The sequence below is a fragment of the Buceros rhinoceros genome, unplaced genomic scaffold, assembly GCF_000710305.1.
Source record: "Buceros rhinoceros silvestris isolate BGI_N320 unplaced genomic scaffold, ASM71030v1 scaffold1282, whole genome shotgun sequence".
Lineage (NCBI taxonomy): Eukaryota > Metazoa > Chordata > Aves > Bucerotiformes > Bucerotidae > Buceros > Buceros rhinoceros.
Genome location: NW_010398080.1, coordinates 22,004 through 39,510, shown reverse-complemented (window position 1 = coordinate 39,510; position 17,507 = coordinate 22,004). Strand labels below are relative to the sequence as shown.

The window sequence follows — 17,507 nt, the reverse complement described above, 5'->3', positions numbered from 1 at the left end:
TTTCCCTGTGTAATTGTGGTCGGGTTTATGTTGTTGTTGTTTGAGTTTGGTGTTTGTTTTGGGTTTTTTGGCGGGGGGGAGGGGATGGTGGAGGGCAGAGGGAAAAGAGAGGAGATGAGCAAAGAATTATGAAGAAGCCAAACCATAAATTTTACACAATACAGAATACTTATTAGGTCATCTAATTCATCCTCCAATTTACGCTAGATGATTTTTACAATATGCTTCTGTATTTTGCAAAACATTCTACAGAAATCATGACAGGCTAACATCAATGAAACTTATGTTACAGCAGAGGTAGAAACACATGCGGCTATGTGCCAGAACGTTCAATCAGCACTTCAGGAAGTACAATCAGCTTCTAAGGGCAGGATATGCAACAGAACACATCCGTGACTGGAAGGTTTGGATTGTTCAATAGTATGCTGAAATGTTCACACTGGTAATCTTTTGTAACAATTGTGTCAAAGTATTAAATTATTTATTTTTTAAAAATCTATGTGGTGGGAAACAGACTATCTAAAACCTATTATATTTTTAATACATCTCCATTTCTCAAAATTCTGGACTCTTCTTAACATACATAAGGGACAATCAGTACTACACTGTTTAGTTTATGTAGTAACAGTTAGGGAATTATATTTGCTTCAACTAGATTCAGAAAAGTCCAGGAGGACACATAACACTCAGTATACTGTCGTTGCACCAACACTAGTTATTTTAATGTACCAGATCTCTACGTAAGAAGTATTAAACTACTATGTATTAAATAATATATCATTAATACAGTATATCTTCATCAAATACTTTTCATCAATTGATCTGATGGTACTTGCTCATAGCAAATCACTGTTATACCTACTTTACAGCTGCAAGTACTGAGAAAAGAAGTAAACCCGTTGTTCAGAGGCACAGATGGGAATGAAAAGGAGGTCACTGAGCTACCTACGAAACCATACTGCTTGGAAGGAATGGCCAGTGCTAGGTTAAAACTTATTGGCAGTACCTCTCTCTCTGGTTTTCCATTTGGAACAAGGTAATCGCTACTAATGTATTGTGGAGGAAATGCACTTTGAGAAAACATTCAAAAAAGCAAATCTGATCAAAAAGCAGTCTTTGGAATTATTAAAACACATAATAAAACAGAATTACACTTGAATCAAGATTAACCCGTTTCTTAAGAAATTGATTTGATGCAAAACAGCAAAATGCAAGTTAAAGTCCTCAGCTAAAGTTAACATTAGTAGAAGTAACTAGTTAGCTTTCCTCTAAGACACAAGAAGTTTAACAAAACCTTCAAGCCTTTAATCCAGTTTAGATTCAATCAATTCTTCCAGTGAACAAACACAATCAAGAACACTGAGCAGAAACAGAATATATGTAAAATGCCCTATCATCAGACAATCTCTTTTGAGACATGTTTCAAAGTCAGTCCTCCTTGCTACACCTCTAAACATGACAAACCCAACACAATCCAACACGGTCAGAGGGTTTTGTCTACACAGAGACATCTGGCAGACTAACAGCATATGGGCTTTTTTTATAACTATGTGAAATACATGTGAAGACTGTGTCAAATTCCAGGTGTTTAAAATGTGCTTAAGTAATTTACTTGCTGAAGTAAACCAAATCAGCAAGAGTACAGCCAAGACATTCACAGTAGCTTCACTGTTACTTCTCACAGTATCTGAGTCTTGCATATCTCTGCATATATAGGGCAGACGGGGGGACAGGGATGCTCAGCAAATTTTTTAAGAATGCCCCAGTAAAATGATTCACATCAGTCTCTACTAGGAAGCATGCTGGCCTGCTGGCGAGCACAAAGTCTTTAAAGGTAAGAAATAAATCACTTGTTCTGCTTCCTCTCTCTGCATCATCTAAAGCCTCTCCATGCCTCACGTGCTAGATATCCAGAAGTTTATTAAGCATAGTGTTGAATGAAGTTTCACATGTCATCTTTGATACTCATATATGGGTTACAAATTCTAACTTAATAGAAGTTTATTTCAGAACACACAAATGACAAGATTTATTTTTTAGGTTAGCCTCCTAGTTATACTAGCAAGATTTATTCCACAACTACCTTGCAATTCTAATTCACAGTACATTTCCAGCACTGACCAAATAAAATAAAGGGGATGAAACAGGCAAAAACTTGCAGGTCTTAAAGAAAGGCTCTACTATTTGGGTCCATACTTTTAATATGGAGACTCCGTAAAAGGCTGTAAAAAGCTCTTTGAAGCCTGTAAGCTTTAAATCATTGATAGCTTGGTTCCCATAAAGTCTATGTACAGGAAGGAATCAAGTATCTCAGAGAAAGGAAGGAAGGGGAGGGTAGGAGAAATCATAAAGAGAATACCTTTCTTCTCGTATCTTTCTCACTCGCTCAGCTCGTTCTAATTTCTTTTGTTCTTCATATGCTTTTTGTTCCGTAGTGTCTCGTTGAATGCGCTCATTTAAGGCATCAAAATCTTTTGCTATGATATGTAAAAGCCAATATAAACCCTTTTTTATTGATTTATCAATATTTTTCCCACAGCCCATGATAGCTGAGCAAGATTCCTGTAAATATAAGAGAAGGAGGGGAAAATTATTTGCAGTTCAGATCACTGAAAACAAGAAATCAGCCAAAAAAAAATCACTTTTTACTGTGAAGCTTGCAAAACAGTGAGAGGTATAGGTGCTTTTTTTGCAAAGACACAAATCACATAATTCTACCAAATTCCATTATTTTCAGTCCATTTCAAAATTACTAGACTACTGCACAGAAAAATAGGTTTGCACATCTCTAGACATATATACACTTGTTACATGTACATGGTACACACAGCTGTTACATATACACCTGCTATGTGTATATATGTATATTTACACACCTATTTCTATATGCATCCATATCTGTGCTTCTATACAGAAATAAAATTTATCAATCTCAAATATGTACGTTCTGTTTTGCTACTCGTAATAAATAGGCCATGTTATATTTATCTAGTAAAATGGAAAACATGAGATGCAAGGGAATCAGCTTAACTTCAGTTCATGAAAGAAATGTTTGACTTGTTTATAAGCACCTAGGGAATAAATAAAATCCAGCATGAATTTGTCAGAAAAACTATCAAATCTACTCAGTTTTTTAGATCAGAACAGGTATTGTGGATAGGGGTGATGCAAAACATTATGACTCTTGATTGGAGTAAAACTCTGTCATCATATTCTCATCAGCAAGCAAGAGAAACATGATCTAGGCAAATATACTGGAAAATGGGTGTAAAAACCATTTCTAAATTAGTTTGGAATACTTTATTTGGCTTGGATGCAACAATTCAAGGAAGTGGATTGACTGGAAAGAATCGAGAGGAGCACAGTGAGAAGGAACAGACAAAATTGGTTATGAAAACACATCTAGTAAGAAAACACTGAAGGAACAGGAATGATTCTCTGAGATTAAAAGGTTTTAAGGAGATATGCTAATAGCCTTAAAAAACATAAGGCATAACTGCAAGTAGGAAAATAATAATTTAGTCTTCATGTTCATTGTCAGTAGAACAAGCGTAATGGGCTTTACCTGGAACAAAAGAGATGTGGCTTGATTCTAGCTTAGAACATGAAAAAGGACAAGATGACCTCTGAAGATCTCTTCAGAACTATTTCCCAGAATGTTTTGGAGCACGCTATGGGTCTTTTAAACTGAATAATAATTGAACAGATCCAGTTTGCATTTCATATGAAGAAATTATATTTCGCACTGATTGTGTTCAGGATTTGTGCTCATGAAGGAAGGAAGATTAAAAAAGACTAACTCTACAAAGTCAACACCTAAAAAATTCTCTGTGTTATGACTTCACTTGACAAGCATTTTAAATAGCACCATAATCAGATATGGTATGGAGAAAAAAATAATTCTTACGTGTTATGTCTCCCCAGGGTGCCAAACCTAGTTGGTATTTTAATACATTCCAACTTTGTCTAAATTAAGGTTCAAATATGAGTGTTGTTCACTATGGAACACTACAGCACTCTCTAGCAGAACCTAATCTGGATGAAGATGTATAGGCAATAATACATTGCTTCCCTGAGAAAACTCAGGGCAATTGCACCAGGGCAATTTTCTTCTCAGTTTGCACCAATATTATTGTTGCTGTAGTTCAGTCATAAAATATAGAATTTAGAAATATAGAATATACAGACATATTAAAGAATAAAAAGAGAAAGGTCATTCTCACTGACACTGCGTGACAGTGAGACAAATTACTCCTTACATTTGCTTTAATATTTTGTGGGGAAATTTAAAGATCCAGAACAAAACTAATTAAAAGAGCAAACAAAAGGTTTTTTGGTCCTCACCTGATTTTATTTAAGTGTTTTTTCACAACGCTCCTGTTGAATTCACCCCATGAGTCATTATATTGAAGTAACTGCTGCTTTCAGCTAAAATGACTCAGAATATGTGATCTAGTTTCTCTGTTGATGACACCCAAGAGTTAAATGGAGAACAAGAACAGCATTTTACTGGAACATGTAATAAATTAAGTAATTTTAAAGTATTGGAAAATACACTAGAATCTTTCAGGTCTTTTATATTGATAGTGCTTTGCAAGAAAACACTTTTGTCAGAGAAGTCCCTCGGGGAAAAAAAATGGTGAACTTGCAGTTTTTATTTTTATGATTGCTACATATGCATTGTGCAAAGTCCACTGACTGAAGAAGAGCACTTGAAGAGTAATGACAATGAAATAACTATGCCCTGCTATCACTAAACTTTCTAGAGAAAATAATAGCAGTACGTATTATCCTGTGAATTTTGCAACTCTCCCTAGTGAATTAAAAGCCTTTTTAAATTTTTAAAACCCAAATACCAGCTGGAATGTTTTTTGCAAAATTGTATTCTAATCTTGGTTAATAAGAACATAACTCTCATTATCATTTAAAATGTTTCTTATTGCAATTAGGAAAAGATTATAAAAGTAAAACCCACAAATAGTTAAGTAAGAAACTGGTTGATTAAAACAGAGGCTTAAAGAAAACTTCAAGGACTACTGATTTGGATAAATTATCTGTAATACTCATCAATATTAAAGTAGCTTTCCTAGAGACTTCTGGTTTTAGCTCCTGCCTTCCCTCTTTCTTTTTATGATTTTTTTGGTTTTTTTTTTTTAACATGACTATGAATACTACATCTGTTTTAGGACAAATGTTAACTAACAACTAGCTCTAACAGTGCTCTTTTCTAACTACTGTGCTGGGAATTAGATGCCCTAGCAATTAGATTAAGTTCTTACTGTTTGCCAGATGGTGACTCAGACTAAATGATCATTTTAGCTATGAACAGAAATGAGAAAAACATCTGAAGAGTGATCCTTGCTGAATGTCAACATAGCCAAATTCCATTTCCTGCTTCTTTTGAAAAAGGTGGAATGCTAAATTTGCTATCCAGCTGAAGTTCTAAACCACTTCAGTAACAAATTACTCTTACATGGTTTCAGAATGGACCAGCAGGTACACTTTGAGGATCCTTGCTATAAAGATTTATTCAACAGATCCAAAGCAAAACATCAAGGCGAACAGTAGAATTGCTTGCCAAACAGATATATGCACTGTATCTGCTGGGATTGCAGGATTTTAGCTTCAGTTTTACACTATATGGCACAATCTCCTATCTTATTGTAAGCTTTACATATATATTAGAAAAAGAAGCATCTTAAAATATACTTACGATTTGACATAGACACTTGTGTTCATTGACAAGCTTTTCCAGAGACAGGGACTCAATTACATCTGCTTCTGACAGAGCTCCTTCTCTGTCCTGCTTATTTGCTAGCCTAGAGAAAAGATCAAAAGAAACACTTACCACCCTGACACAAGAGAGGTTCTCAGATCTCCAAAAGCAAACGTTTTGACAGAAATAGGAAGAAGAAGGGGAAGAAGGGTAAAGAGAAAAAGCCTTGTTTCAACTTTAATTCTTGCTTTTCCTTTCTGCTTAATAAACGTGTTAGTCCATGCGCTATTTTCAGCAGGTACTAACATCAGATATTACTAAGGTGCTCAGTAATTATTTAATAATTATTAATAGACAAAGAAATTATATTTTGAGTTAAGATGAATATAAAAGACTGTGCTGTTCTAAAATTACACAGTACAATCTGTTGGAGTCTATGGATCAAAGTTGAGAACTTTGCAACTTCCCAACCCCCACACATATCCCTGCATAATACTGCTTCATGATTATCTCGTGCCTGTCTACTAACCAGTATGTCTCTGATGCCAAACAATTTGATTTCTACTGTTTTGAATCTGCTCTTTATAAGTAAAACTTAAAGCTCAGAGAGAGAACCTTCCATGAATAGCTCTAAAAGACGTACTTTATTATTAAACAGGGGGAAAAAAATAAAAAGGTCTATGAAGAACATGGTTTACAAAATCAGTATTATGTAAGATGAATTGCCATCGTTGTCTTTTTTAGAAATACGGTAGCAAAGAGGACTTCAGAAGATAAATGTCTTAAGTTTTTGGGGACTGCTGTTCTTGATCAAATTTGTCTTCAATATACTTTGTAACTGCATCCAATACTACGGCCAGAAATGCAGTTTTTAATGGGCACAGACCAGATCTGATTTACCACCCAAAGTATTTTATTGATTATTTTACATATATCCTGAAGCAGAGAGTTTCAACACTGTTATCAACAACTACTACAAAGATAAGAGGGCTGTCCAGAATTCTAAGCATCCCAAACTCCTAAGTTCTTCACCTCTCCAAACTCCTGGTGATACCACATTTAACCACAGAAATTAAAGTTGCTTCCTTTTACAAAGACTTAATGTTTTACTGAAAACTCCTCTATATATGAAAAGAAACTGGAAGAGCTTCCTATCTAAAGCACTAAAAGGTACATCACAAACTACATGTAAGAAAAAGCAAGGGTAATTGTCAAAACCTGTATGGAACAGGTCTTTTCCCTTATGGGGATTTCTCCCAGCTATCCAAGAAATAATTTCCATGAAACTCACACGACTTGACTACTCTTGAGACCTCAGTTTCTTGATTAAAATGGATTTAAATTCATCAACATCCAAGAAGGTAGGATGGATTAGTAACGTAAGTTTACCTAAGTATTTAGAAATGTGTTAACCAAGTAGATGTATTCCCAAAAAAGAAACTTGAAAAAATAAACTTGCAGTCATGTTAGTCAATGACTTTCTGAGTTCACTTATAAGCAAATTTTAATAACAAATGGAGACATTTAGATGGAAATCCAAAATATATATTTTTAAAAGACAAAAATAAGAAAAAAGCCCATAGGAATCATTTGTGTTTCTTGAGGTTCTGAAAGTTTTCTAAGGAATAAACAAAACTTCACAGAAGAGGTCAAGTCACAAAAGAGTTGTTCCCATCTTCCAGAAAAAATCGTTTGGCGATAGGATACATAGTTTTTCCTCTCTTGTTACCTGATTTTACTGAAAAGCTAGTATGGCAAAATTCTAGGAACTGTGAAAAGATATTAAATAATATCTGATAAGCTATAAACTACACCTGTTAAAAGTTACTATTTTTCAGCACGAAAAAAAACTGGTTCGGTTTGCTTTGAACCAGTGCAGACCTGTCTGGAATATAAGCATACAATGCAATGTTATTTTGCACTTTCTACAACAGTAATAATCCAAGCTAAGTGCAAAAGCTGCAAAGAGGAGTATTGCATAGGGAATCTGAAAATTGCGCTTGCCTTTAATAAAGGAATTACACTGAAATAATGTTGTTCTGAAATTTAGCAACTTTTCCATTACATAAGAACTCTTGTTTCAATTTTCTGGATAATGTCATAAATATTTGGCTTCCATGAATGCAATGGCAGATGGTTTTGGAACCAGACGTCATAGCCTTTCTTCCGAATTCTAAAGTCATCATCAACTCAAATGGCTTTTAGGGAATGTTAGACCAAAGCTTGTACTTTGGATTTATACTCCAAGCAGAACTTGTCAGCACTTCAGTTTGTTCTAAGACCTCATTCCTTCCTATTTTCTAGAATCACAGTGTGAGAGACTCAATTCTAATTATTTTACTCCCAAGAGAGTATTTAGCTTCAAAGAGACATTAAAAAAAAAAAAACTGTGTTGCAGCTAGAGCTTAGAAAAAACTTTCCTTGTCACCATTAACTTCATGCACTAATCTTTCTTTTCAAAAAGAGTTTATGAAGGAGACCATAGGAAGACAGCTTCTCAAATGTCCATTCTCTCTCAGAGTTCATCCAGAAGTTTCACTTATTTGTCATCATCTTGGGGATAAAGCCCCCTACATCCTCCTGATAAAATGTTGATGACTTGTCTGCAGCTAGAAAGAGGCCTTCCTCACCCTTCCTTTGATAATCCATTCCCACTAAATGAAAAGAGTATTTCTACAGCACTTTGTATGATTTAGTGCAGATTCCCTAACTGTTGTTCAATGCATATACAGAACCTACAATATTTTCAATATGCTAACGATACTCTGGCACTATTCCTCCTCACCAACCAGCTAGAACAAGTAATGTGCTCTCAGCATTTACCTATGGAATAGGGCCAAAGTTAAACCAGGGAAAAACTGAAATGCAATTCAAGAAACCTATGAAAGAAAGATTGGAAATAATTATCCCTACTTTTGTCACATGACCTATCTTTGTTAGAGTCTAAACAATCTTAATGCACTGTCCCTTAGTATCAGAAAGCATTTCTCAGCAGTGCTGTCATTTCATCCAGATCTACTTAAAGAAAATAATTCTGAACACAGAGTTTGTTGCCAGAGCTTATTCCTTTCTCACATGAAGATTAAATAACTGCACTACTTACTATGTTACTGGACTGCACATTCTACAAAGCACAGCTGAAGCAGAATAAAATGTTGTTAAGCTGCATAGCTGAGTGTGAGTGTGACACTAATGTCCTACAAATTCCAGCAGCAGCTGATTTTTAACCTCTAATATGTTGAAAGGTGTAATACTTGTCTTTTTGGTCAATTAGTTCCCATTTTCTCCACATCACTCCTGTTGTGATACTGAAGGTATTAGAAAATTACAGCTGAGGTGCTGTACCTGGAAAAGCAGCATATCCAAACAGCTGTCTCCACCTTATGCTCTCCAAGAACTGAAACAGTTTTGCACAGACAGTTTTGCTTCAGACTTTAGGTCAATATAGGAAAATATCTTAACTCCATTTATAAGATACTGTGATAAAGGGTATTATTTTGCTGGGATTTTTTTCCTTTTTCAGTAAATGCATTAATAGATCCAGGACCTACCCTTGCTGCCTTTTCTCTTTGTGCTTTAGTATAGAAAACATACCCTGCACTTGCACTTGTGCTTCATGGGTAGGCAGTGCTCTGCTTCCAGATTACAGGGCCTCTATCTAGGGAGCTGCTCCTAGACACCTCCTGCTACTGGGCAGCTCCAGCAGTGATCCGCCTCTCAGCAAGGCTGGGTTTCAAACAGGCAGAACCAGATTCCCCAAGTAGAAAGTAATCAATTTGCCTGTCTATTGCAGTTGCAGAAGTCAGCTTCTCTCTCACACCGCCACTCCTGAAGATAAACCCTCGGACAACTACATAACAGCTAGAAGCTGAAGGCATGCAGTAAATACTTAGTGGAATGTCACTTAAGACACATCACTCAGGCAAATATTCTGAACACTGTTGTTCAGATTATACTGAAACTTAATCTCAGGAGTGCCTCTGAAAAGGATAAAAACCAGAAAGCCACCAGCACAGGATTAAAAGGTAAAGACTTTTCTTTGACTTAATGTTTATAAAGTTGCAAATTTGGAAATAGGCTGTGTAGAGTGGTTTAGAATGGAAATGTGCCTTTGTTGAGACACACAAATAATGGTTGTCTACCCTGCAAATAATTAGGTATTTCTCTGGGTAAATATTGCCTCAGAGCTCTGCTGCTCATGCACAGGAATGCTAGGATTTAAGCCAAGTTTTATGCATAAAAATTCCTTCTTTAGGGAATACGTCAGAGTTATCTTAAAGGATAGACCTTGATTTTAATTTTCCAAGTCAGTAGAACTTTATATATAGCAATTTTTCATGTTTAAAAGACTGTAGGAGGTATATATCAAAACGTACTTGAAAGCACAGGGGAGTGTCTTGGTTTATCACAAAAAGTTTGCCAAGTAAGAAGCTTTCATATACAAAATCATGCTTGGTTTATTTCAATTTCACATAAAGTATATTTGGAAACTTCTTAGTGTAACAAACTTACTTTATGCAATAAATAAAAAAAAAAAGGTAGGCACCAACTGCTTTTGTATTAAGTAGGGGTTTTCAAAGCAGCTAGAGAGCTTTCGAACTTTGTCATGGGAAACAATGTGGAAAGGGAGTGTATGTGTGCATTGGCACAACTGACATCTACAGTTCAGTAACAATATTTCTCTTAGAAACCAGAGGACATGACAGAGAAAAACAAAGTCTGATTGCAAACTATGTGTACTCCTTGACCTGTTTCTAAAATGTAAATTACTGAGCAAAGAGGGAAAATAAAAAAATAATCAGTATTAAAGTTTACTTTACAATCCAAAAGATTTGGTGAAAAAATACCCAGTATGAAATGGACACATTTGTAGCTCAGCTTTCATCAAACCCCGAAGAAGCATTACAGAAAGGGTTTGTTTGGGAAAAGGGTATTTTGTGTGAGGGTACCTGTGTGCACACGTTTATTCTCTTGTTTTGCAGATTTGGAAGGATTTTTTAAACATGGTACTTTCCAACTTACGCATTTCTCTCCATTTGTGCAGGATTTTCATACAGTAACATAAAACTGAAAACTAAATACTGCAGAGGGTACACACTTGGAGGGTGTAATCTGTAAAATTGTCTCAGAGATGCTGCTTTTGGGGTTAAGTTTAATCAGTTAGTTATTACAAACACAAGATTTCAGGTCAAACCTGCTTGGTGGCTGTAAAAATTAACAATTCTAGCAATTAACAACAACAATTATAATTTGTTTTGTTTTGGTTAAGTGGCCTCATCATTCTCACCTCAGTTCTGAATCATATTCCTATTTACCAAAAACATACTCCTCTGACACACTTCCCTGCTTTCAGTTTAATCACACCTATTGATCTGCATCCATCAGACATGTGAGATGTCTGAGCTTAGATCAAGGATATTATATTCAGCTTCCAGACGGGTAATTCCAAAAGCAATGACAATAAATTATATCATCATATATTTTTGTACAAGATTTAAAAAAAATGTAAAAAAGAATTATTTTCTTACAGTTGTATTTTGCCTTGATACATTAATATCTAGGCAAACATTAAAGTTATTTAGTCAAAGTTGCCTGTAAGATATGTTTTTTTAAAAAGCTGCCTGGAAATCCCTACATTTATTACAGGTGTGTTCCAAGACTGTGATATGTAGTTACATGGTCTGACAGAGGTGAAATGGGAATGTAAAGTGGAATGGTGCTGGAATGCCCAGCACCAAGTTTTAGCCTACAATTCTGCTGTCAGTAAAAACCTTGAAAGTTATTTATAGCAATTCAAAGTAATTAACTAGGAGATCAAACTATATATCCTATTAAATGGAAAGAATTTTCACCTGTCCTCTATCCTGTTGCAGTCCTTTCTCTCACTCCTGATTTATCTTCAAACACCGCTTTAAAATGTATCCATACCTGGACCTTAATTATATGGCCTTTTGGCAGAGAAGATTACGATTTTCTTTCCAGATTTCTGCGACCTATAGGTGGCCAGCATATTTGCACCTGGTAATTAAGGGAAGGTGTTGACTTCTAATGTTATTCTTGCTGAAAATAAACAAACTCAGTTATCTACCATCTATACAATTACATCTCTTTACTGCTCATTTCTAAGGTTTCTGAAAGAGCACTACTAACAGCACGTCTGGTTTAACAGGTGAAAAAGCCACCATCAAAATATTAAGTAAGCTCCTCAGTTTTGCTTTTAATCAAGGAATACTCTATTCCTTTACCAATTACAGAGAATAATCTATAGACTAACTGGTTTGCAGAGTGAGATCATTTTTGTGTCAGTCAGGACTTGTAGGTACAGTATGCGTCACCGTAACTGTGACTTATGCTAGTGCAAAAGCATGAACGCACCACCTTCCACTACCAAAAGTATCACTAGGGAACATCAGAATTGCTGTCTATAGAAATGAAAATGGTGACAGATGCTTTTCCTCACATGCAGCCACACATTCATAACAAAGGTTCAAAAACTCCAAGGAGCAATCTCAGATTTACCACTGATTCATTGTGCATCTTTGAACCAAATACTTCATGAAACAGCAAAAATTCCCGCATTTTTCTAATTGGAAGGTAAGAGAAGTACTGACAGTTGTAGAGATTTCAGAAGTATAAAAGCTTGTAATAGAGATGATTCACAAACTGCTGTATTCTCCCACTCTACTAATGCTAAAGTCTATACCCTGTATTATTCCCTCTCTTCTCTCTCAGGATTCTTTCCCACATCATGCACCACCACACAATCAACATAAGACAGCTATACCTCCTCCAACAAAACTGTTACAGATTTGTGGCTAAACACCTAAGAACATTTAAATTATTTTAATTAACTAAGGTCTATTTCCCCCCTTATACATCACCCTTGGAGGGCTTACTCTAGCAGCAGGATTTAATTACACTTTTCTAGCATTTTTGGACTTAATTCTTACCCTCTTATGAACTCCTTGAATACTCAGACCTGTTTTATTCCATTCAGATCTCATGTTTTTACATGGCATCAACATTTCTCCACTCCCACAATCTATTTCACACTAATTAGAGAATTCCCAAGCTACCTTGCTACAAATGCAGTATTTCTATGCTCCTGCATACTGGTCATTTTGGTTTCACTAAGTAGCCTTATGGCACTTATGGTAGGTAACAAGCAACTAGATGGTATTTCCTCAGTGATATGTAGTAGGCAAAGCCAGAAGCAATGTGTTACAGGTTGTTTCCAGAGACAGAGGCTGACAAATACAAATGACTTTTGCATCTTAGTATTTTTTAATATTGAGATACTCATTTGCACTTAAGTCCCCTGTGCTGAAAATGTTACTGATTTTGCACTATCATACTGTAAATACTTTGATACAATTTAGCTTCCTTCCACATATAATGGCATTTTATTTTAGGTGCATAACCAGGACAAATTCTCTGCCTTTGGTATTTTCCTGTTGAACCACTCCCACACTCCTCACAAATGGAAAATTGAACTTAGAAGTATTTTTAAATATGTCTTTCCAAGGAGTTACGATCTTAAGACAGAGACGCTTTAAGAGGATATTTTCACCCAATTACCTTGCTGTATGGTAGTCCTTGTTTCATGCATGTTTGTTTACAAGGTATTTAATTAATGGAAACTTTTTAAACAAAGGATAAAAAAAACATAACCTGTGGCAAGATTGCTTACTTATGATCTGTCTTCAGGTGATAGGGCAGGATTCCAAAACACCATCAGACAAGTTCCTTCTTTTCTTGTGAGAACATACGAGAGAATACATTCTTTGGAGCAAACTGAAATTTCAACTCTAGCCCCTAGTGTTCCCCATAGACTACTGTAAGTATCTTAAACTGTAAGCATTAAAATTGCATATGTGCCTCACTGATCTTTTTTGTTGCTAAACTTAAGACACTTAAAACAGTAATCAACTTCCAGACCACAGTATGACTCCAAACGCTACTCAGAGCCACTGTGCTCAAAAATAACAGTTATATGGGTTTGTTGGCACCATATAACAGAACTGTAATGTAACTTTTCTACAACCTGCAAGTGGGTTAAATAACAAAAAAAATAAGATTACTTGTAACCTGAAAGTCCTTTGGGACATGTTGCCTCTAAGTGTCCCCTACCTAGTAGAGGACTTAGAACTAAACAACAGGAAAACAAACTGGCCCTTATTTTTGCTGCAACCATAAAAAAACACCAAGCTATTTCAGCAGAGGTAAAGAGAGAAGTATGATGCAGAACACAGATCACACATGTCAAAGAGCTCTTAAAGACAGAATTCTGTCCCTTGATTCTGTCCCTTGTTCCCACAAGTCCTATTCTCCTGGTGGTAAGCAAATTGCATCAAAGATCAAATACAAACAGTGCTTTTTTTTGTCAAACATTTTAATGAAAGTACTGTAAAATAGTGAACAAGATAGTGAACAAAACTATGGAAATTAAAACAAACAGGAGTTTTGGTAAGTCAGGGGGTGGGGAGTCATCAAAGCCAAAAAAAGAAGCCATTAAATCTAATTACAACCAGTAAAAAGAGTTCCATATAATCAACTTACTTCACAGATCCCTTTATGCCTTTTATCTTAATGCAACCCAAATCTCATTTTTGGATGTAGACTCCCTGTTTACTGTGTCTACTGATAAATTAGGTATGTAGGAGAATATTCTATATGCCTGTTTTTCAATTAAGAAAAAGGATCTTCCAATTTGCTCTTTTTTTTTCTCCTTAAAAATGGAGAAGATAATATAAAATTTTTCATTTCCATCAAAATCATCACATTTGAAGTTAGGATACACTTCACCATCATGACAGATTAATAATGGTGGTCCAGTCATCAGGATGCATTATTTCCCTATTCAGTGTGTTGAGGTAATTGCCTTTACAAAGACCTTCCCAGCCAAATACGTCATCAGTTTGACTAGAGAGATTCATAACCCTAATGAGCCACACAGTAAAGTTATCAGAAGGCAAAGACTCCTGCAATATCCTTAAAATGTATTTGACAAGGGAGTGAAAACTGCATTTCTGAACCTGCCAGCAATAGATAACTGTATATAAAGATGCCTACCAGAAGAACAAATACAAATTTAATCACCAGTGGATCTGCATGATAAAAACACTGTGAGGGACATGCAGGGAAGCCTTTCTAGACGATAAGGTATGCCAGTGACCACACTGAAATACCACATGTGCATTCTTACTTTTTCTCCCCAAATACATGTACGAAAGCTCATAGATAATCCTTGAACTCCAAGTACAGCTTAGGAACTGAGCAAAACTGGGCCTGATTCTTCCTCCTTTCCCTTCCTTACTCCTGCCACCTCTTCCCCAAATCCGTCCTGTAGCCTTGTCTGTTCTTTGGCTCTGATTTCAATGTTTCCAAGTGTGAACAGAGAAGGCACAGTGCCACATCAATTTGACTACCTTACCGCAGCCATATTGTTGGAGCGAGTCCCTTTCTACAGACTACCTTTGATTACAGACTGGCTAGCAGCTTCTGATTCTGGTTCCAAACACATGGTTTCATCATCAGTAACTGTTCAGACAAAAGCCAACACAGCAGCATTCATGACTGAGGAATAGCCAGAAATATGGTCAAACCTCACCAATCCCCTTCAGATTCATATGTGTAGGGCCATTTCTAAACATTGTCAATAATTCGAAGCTACATAATTTTATCAAGCAAATGCTTTTCCATTTACTGACTTGCTTTGCCTTTACTACAGTCAGTCTCTTAGCTGTTTTAATCACAATTTTCCAACCTTCAATGAAGAAAAAAATCTGATGAGGACGTGCTAGGCCATACTACTTTATCACTTCAGAAGGTTATCTTTTTAAACATACTAAGTCACTGGTGTGCTTTCAGTCCACATACTCCTTTTACTGAACTCTGGAAGAATAGGAGTATCCTCCCCCAGTTGACAAGAACTTCAAGGAAAAACATCTTTCATCTCAATCAAAAGAATAAAAGGACATGCCTTATACACAAACACAAAGGACAACAACAAGGATTCATTATATGAACAAAGCTTGTTGTGGAACACTCAAGAAGTCAAGCTAACCATTTCCAAGGTTATCTTTATCACAAAGACATCCTTATTTATTTGAAACCAGCATGCGTTTCAGTTGCCAGTATAATCAACCACAATTATTGGCAAACATGTCCAGTGGCAGGTTTTAAAGGCAAGCCCGATAGGATGTAAGATACAAAAGTAAGGTTCAATTGCTTACATTCCACTTTTGAGTTAGACTGATGCTTAAACAAGAAAAAATAATTCCATTAACATCATTCTTAAGTATTTTCTGCTTGCTTGTTTGCAAGTTTGATATTTGAGAGTATTTGCAGTTTTGCAATTCTGTTGCTTTTTTTTTCCCCTAGAAGTACAGCTATTTCAAGACCGATGCCCCCAAAACACAGAAAGATAAATATTAATTGCTAATGGATACACAAATTGAAGATAAAGCCCTGTATAGTTCTTATGCTCCTTTGTTTAACTTACTTTCAAACCACAGGAAATCAATCATATGAAAAATTGGTAACTGCCCTTTTTAGAAACTGTACTGTGTTCTGAAGGAGTAACTGCATGACTACATGCATGTTTTTGAGCTTTTTATTAATTACCTACACTCTCTTAGATACAAGAAAGTCTTGACACCTCACATCATAAGCATTAAGGTGCCCTTAGAACTTGCTTTTAATCACGGGCTTGTCAAGCCATGCTAAATTAACATGGGTCAACAGATGTGTTAGGCTATACTAAAACAGATTTTCAGGTCACTTCTCTGAAGCCTTGTTTAGCACTTCTGGTTCCTTTCGCATGCCCCAGACTGAACTTTCCCTGCAGCAGTCTGAGTGGTGCCAAGCAGCTCTGAAACATTCCTAAGAATGTTATCTTGAAGAAATTGCCTAACTTCTGCTGGAGGAGATACACAGCAAGTTAGGCAATGAAGAGGAATTACTGTAACAAAACTAATACGTTGCATTTTTCCCACCCCAAAGTCTTGTTTTCCAATAAATTACTTGCAAGCTTGCCTGATCCCAAGTCTCAGCACATTACTGTAACTTCTAATGATTGCCAGACTTTCTGGATTCTCTTGATGTGAATCAACAGTCATTTCAGGTATTAAAGCATCAAGGGAAAAAAAAAAAAGCAGTAACAGAAATCCACACTAGGGTAGAATATCAACATTCTTTCCCACAACTGACCTCTATAGCATTTCAAGTTTTGTTTTTCAGCTAATACTCCTGGAGACAGCCAGATTTAAGTCTGTGGAAGACATGTTCACACAATTCAGTTCCATGACTTACATTCTCAAAAATCTATTTAGGGACTTAAAATACACATAAGGGAACAGAGATACCACAGCAGTATCATTTGAAGCTGTTCAAATGTACCAAAATTGTTTGCATGTTGACAAGTTACTGGATTGATCTTTTAGAGTTATTAAAATGCATCCTTTTGGATACTATGGAAAAATAATGCCCTTGCTTACTAAAAAATAATTTTAAAAAAATCCTTGTAATTGGGGTTTAAGAAGAAAGGCACCCATAAAATACTGTTTCAGAAAATTGCCCTGAAACCTCTAAAAACAACCAAAAGATACTACTGTACTGTACTACTACTGTACCACAGCCCTTTGAAAGACACATCTGATTTAACCAGAAGACAGCAAGTAAAAATCCTATAATCTTCTAGCCCTGAACATTTTACTTTTTACTGAAATTTTCCATTCTTGATCATAGCCAAAGGAAACCATTCATGTAGAATTTGAGTAAAATATTTCTT

At 35.8% G+C, this 17,507-nt stretch overlaps 1 protein-coding gene across 1 annotated transcript in view; it reads right to left on the bottom strand.

The window, feature by feature from the left end:
• The window catches only part of ARL13B (ADP-ribosylation factor-like 13B), a 42,218-nt gene that overhangs the window by 7,346 nt on the left and 17,365 nt on the right, over positions 1 to 17,507 (bottom strand). The window contains exons 4-5 of the mRNA XM_010130937.1: positions 5,714 to 5,819; positions 2,333 to 2,562 (exon numbers count right to left, since the gene is read on the bottom strand). Coding sequence (XP_010129239.1) covers positions 2,333 to 2,562; positions 5,714 to 5,819 — 336 coding nt within the window. The remainder of the gene's footprint in view (positions 1 to 2,332; positions 2,563 to 5,713; positions 5,820 to 17,507) is intronic.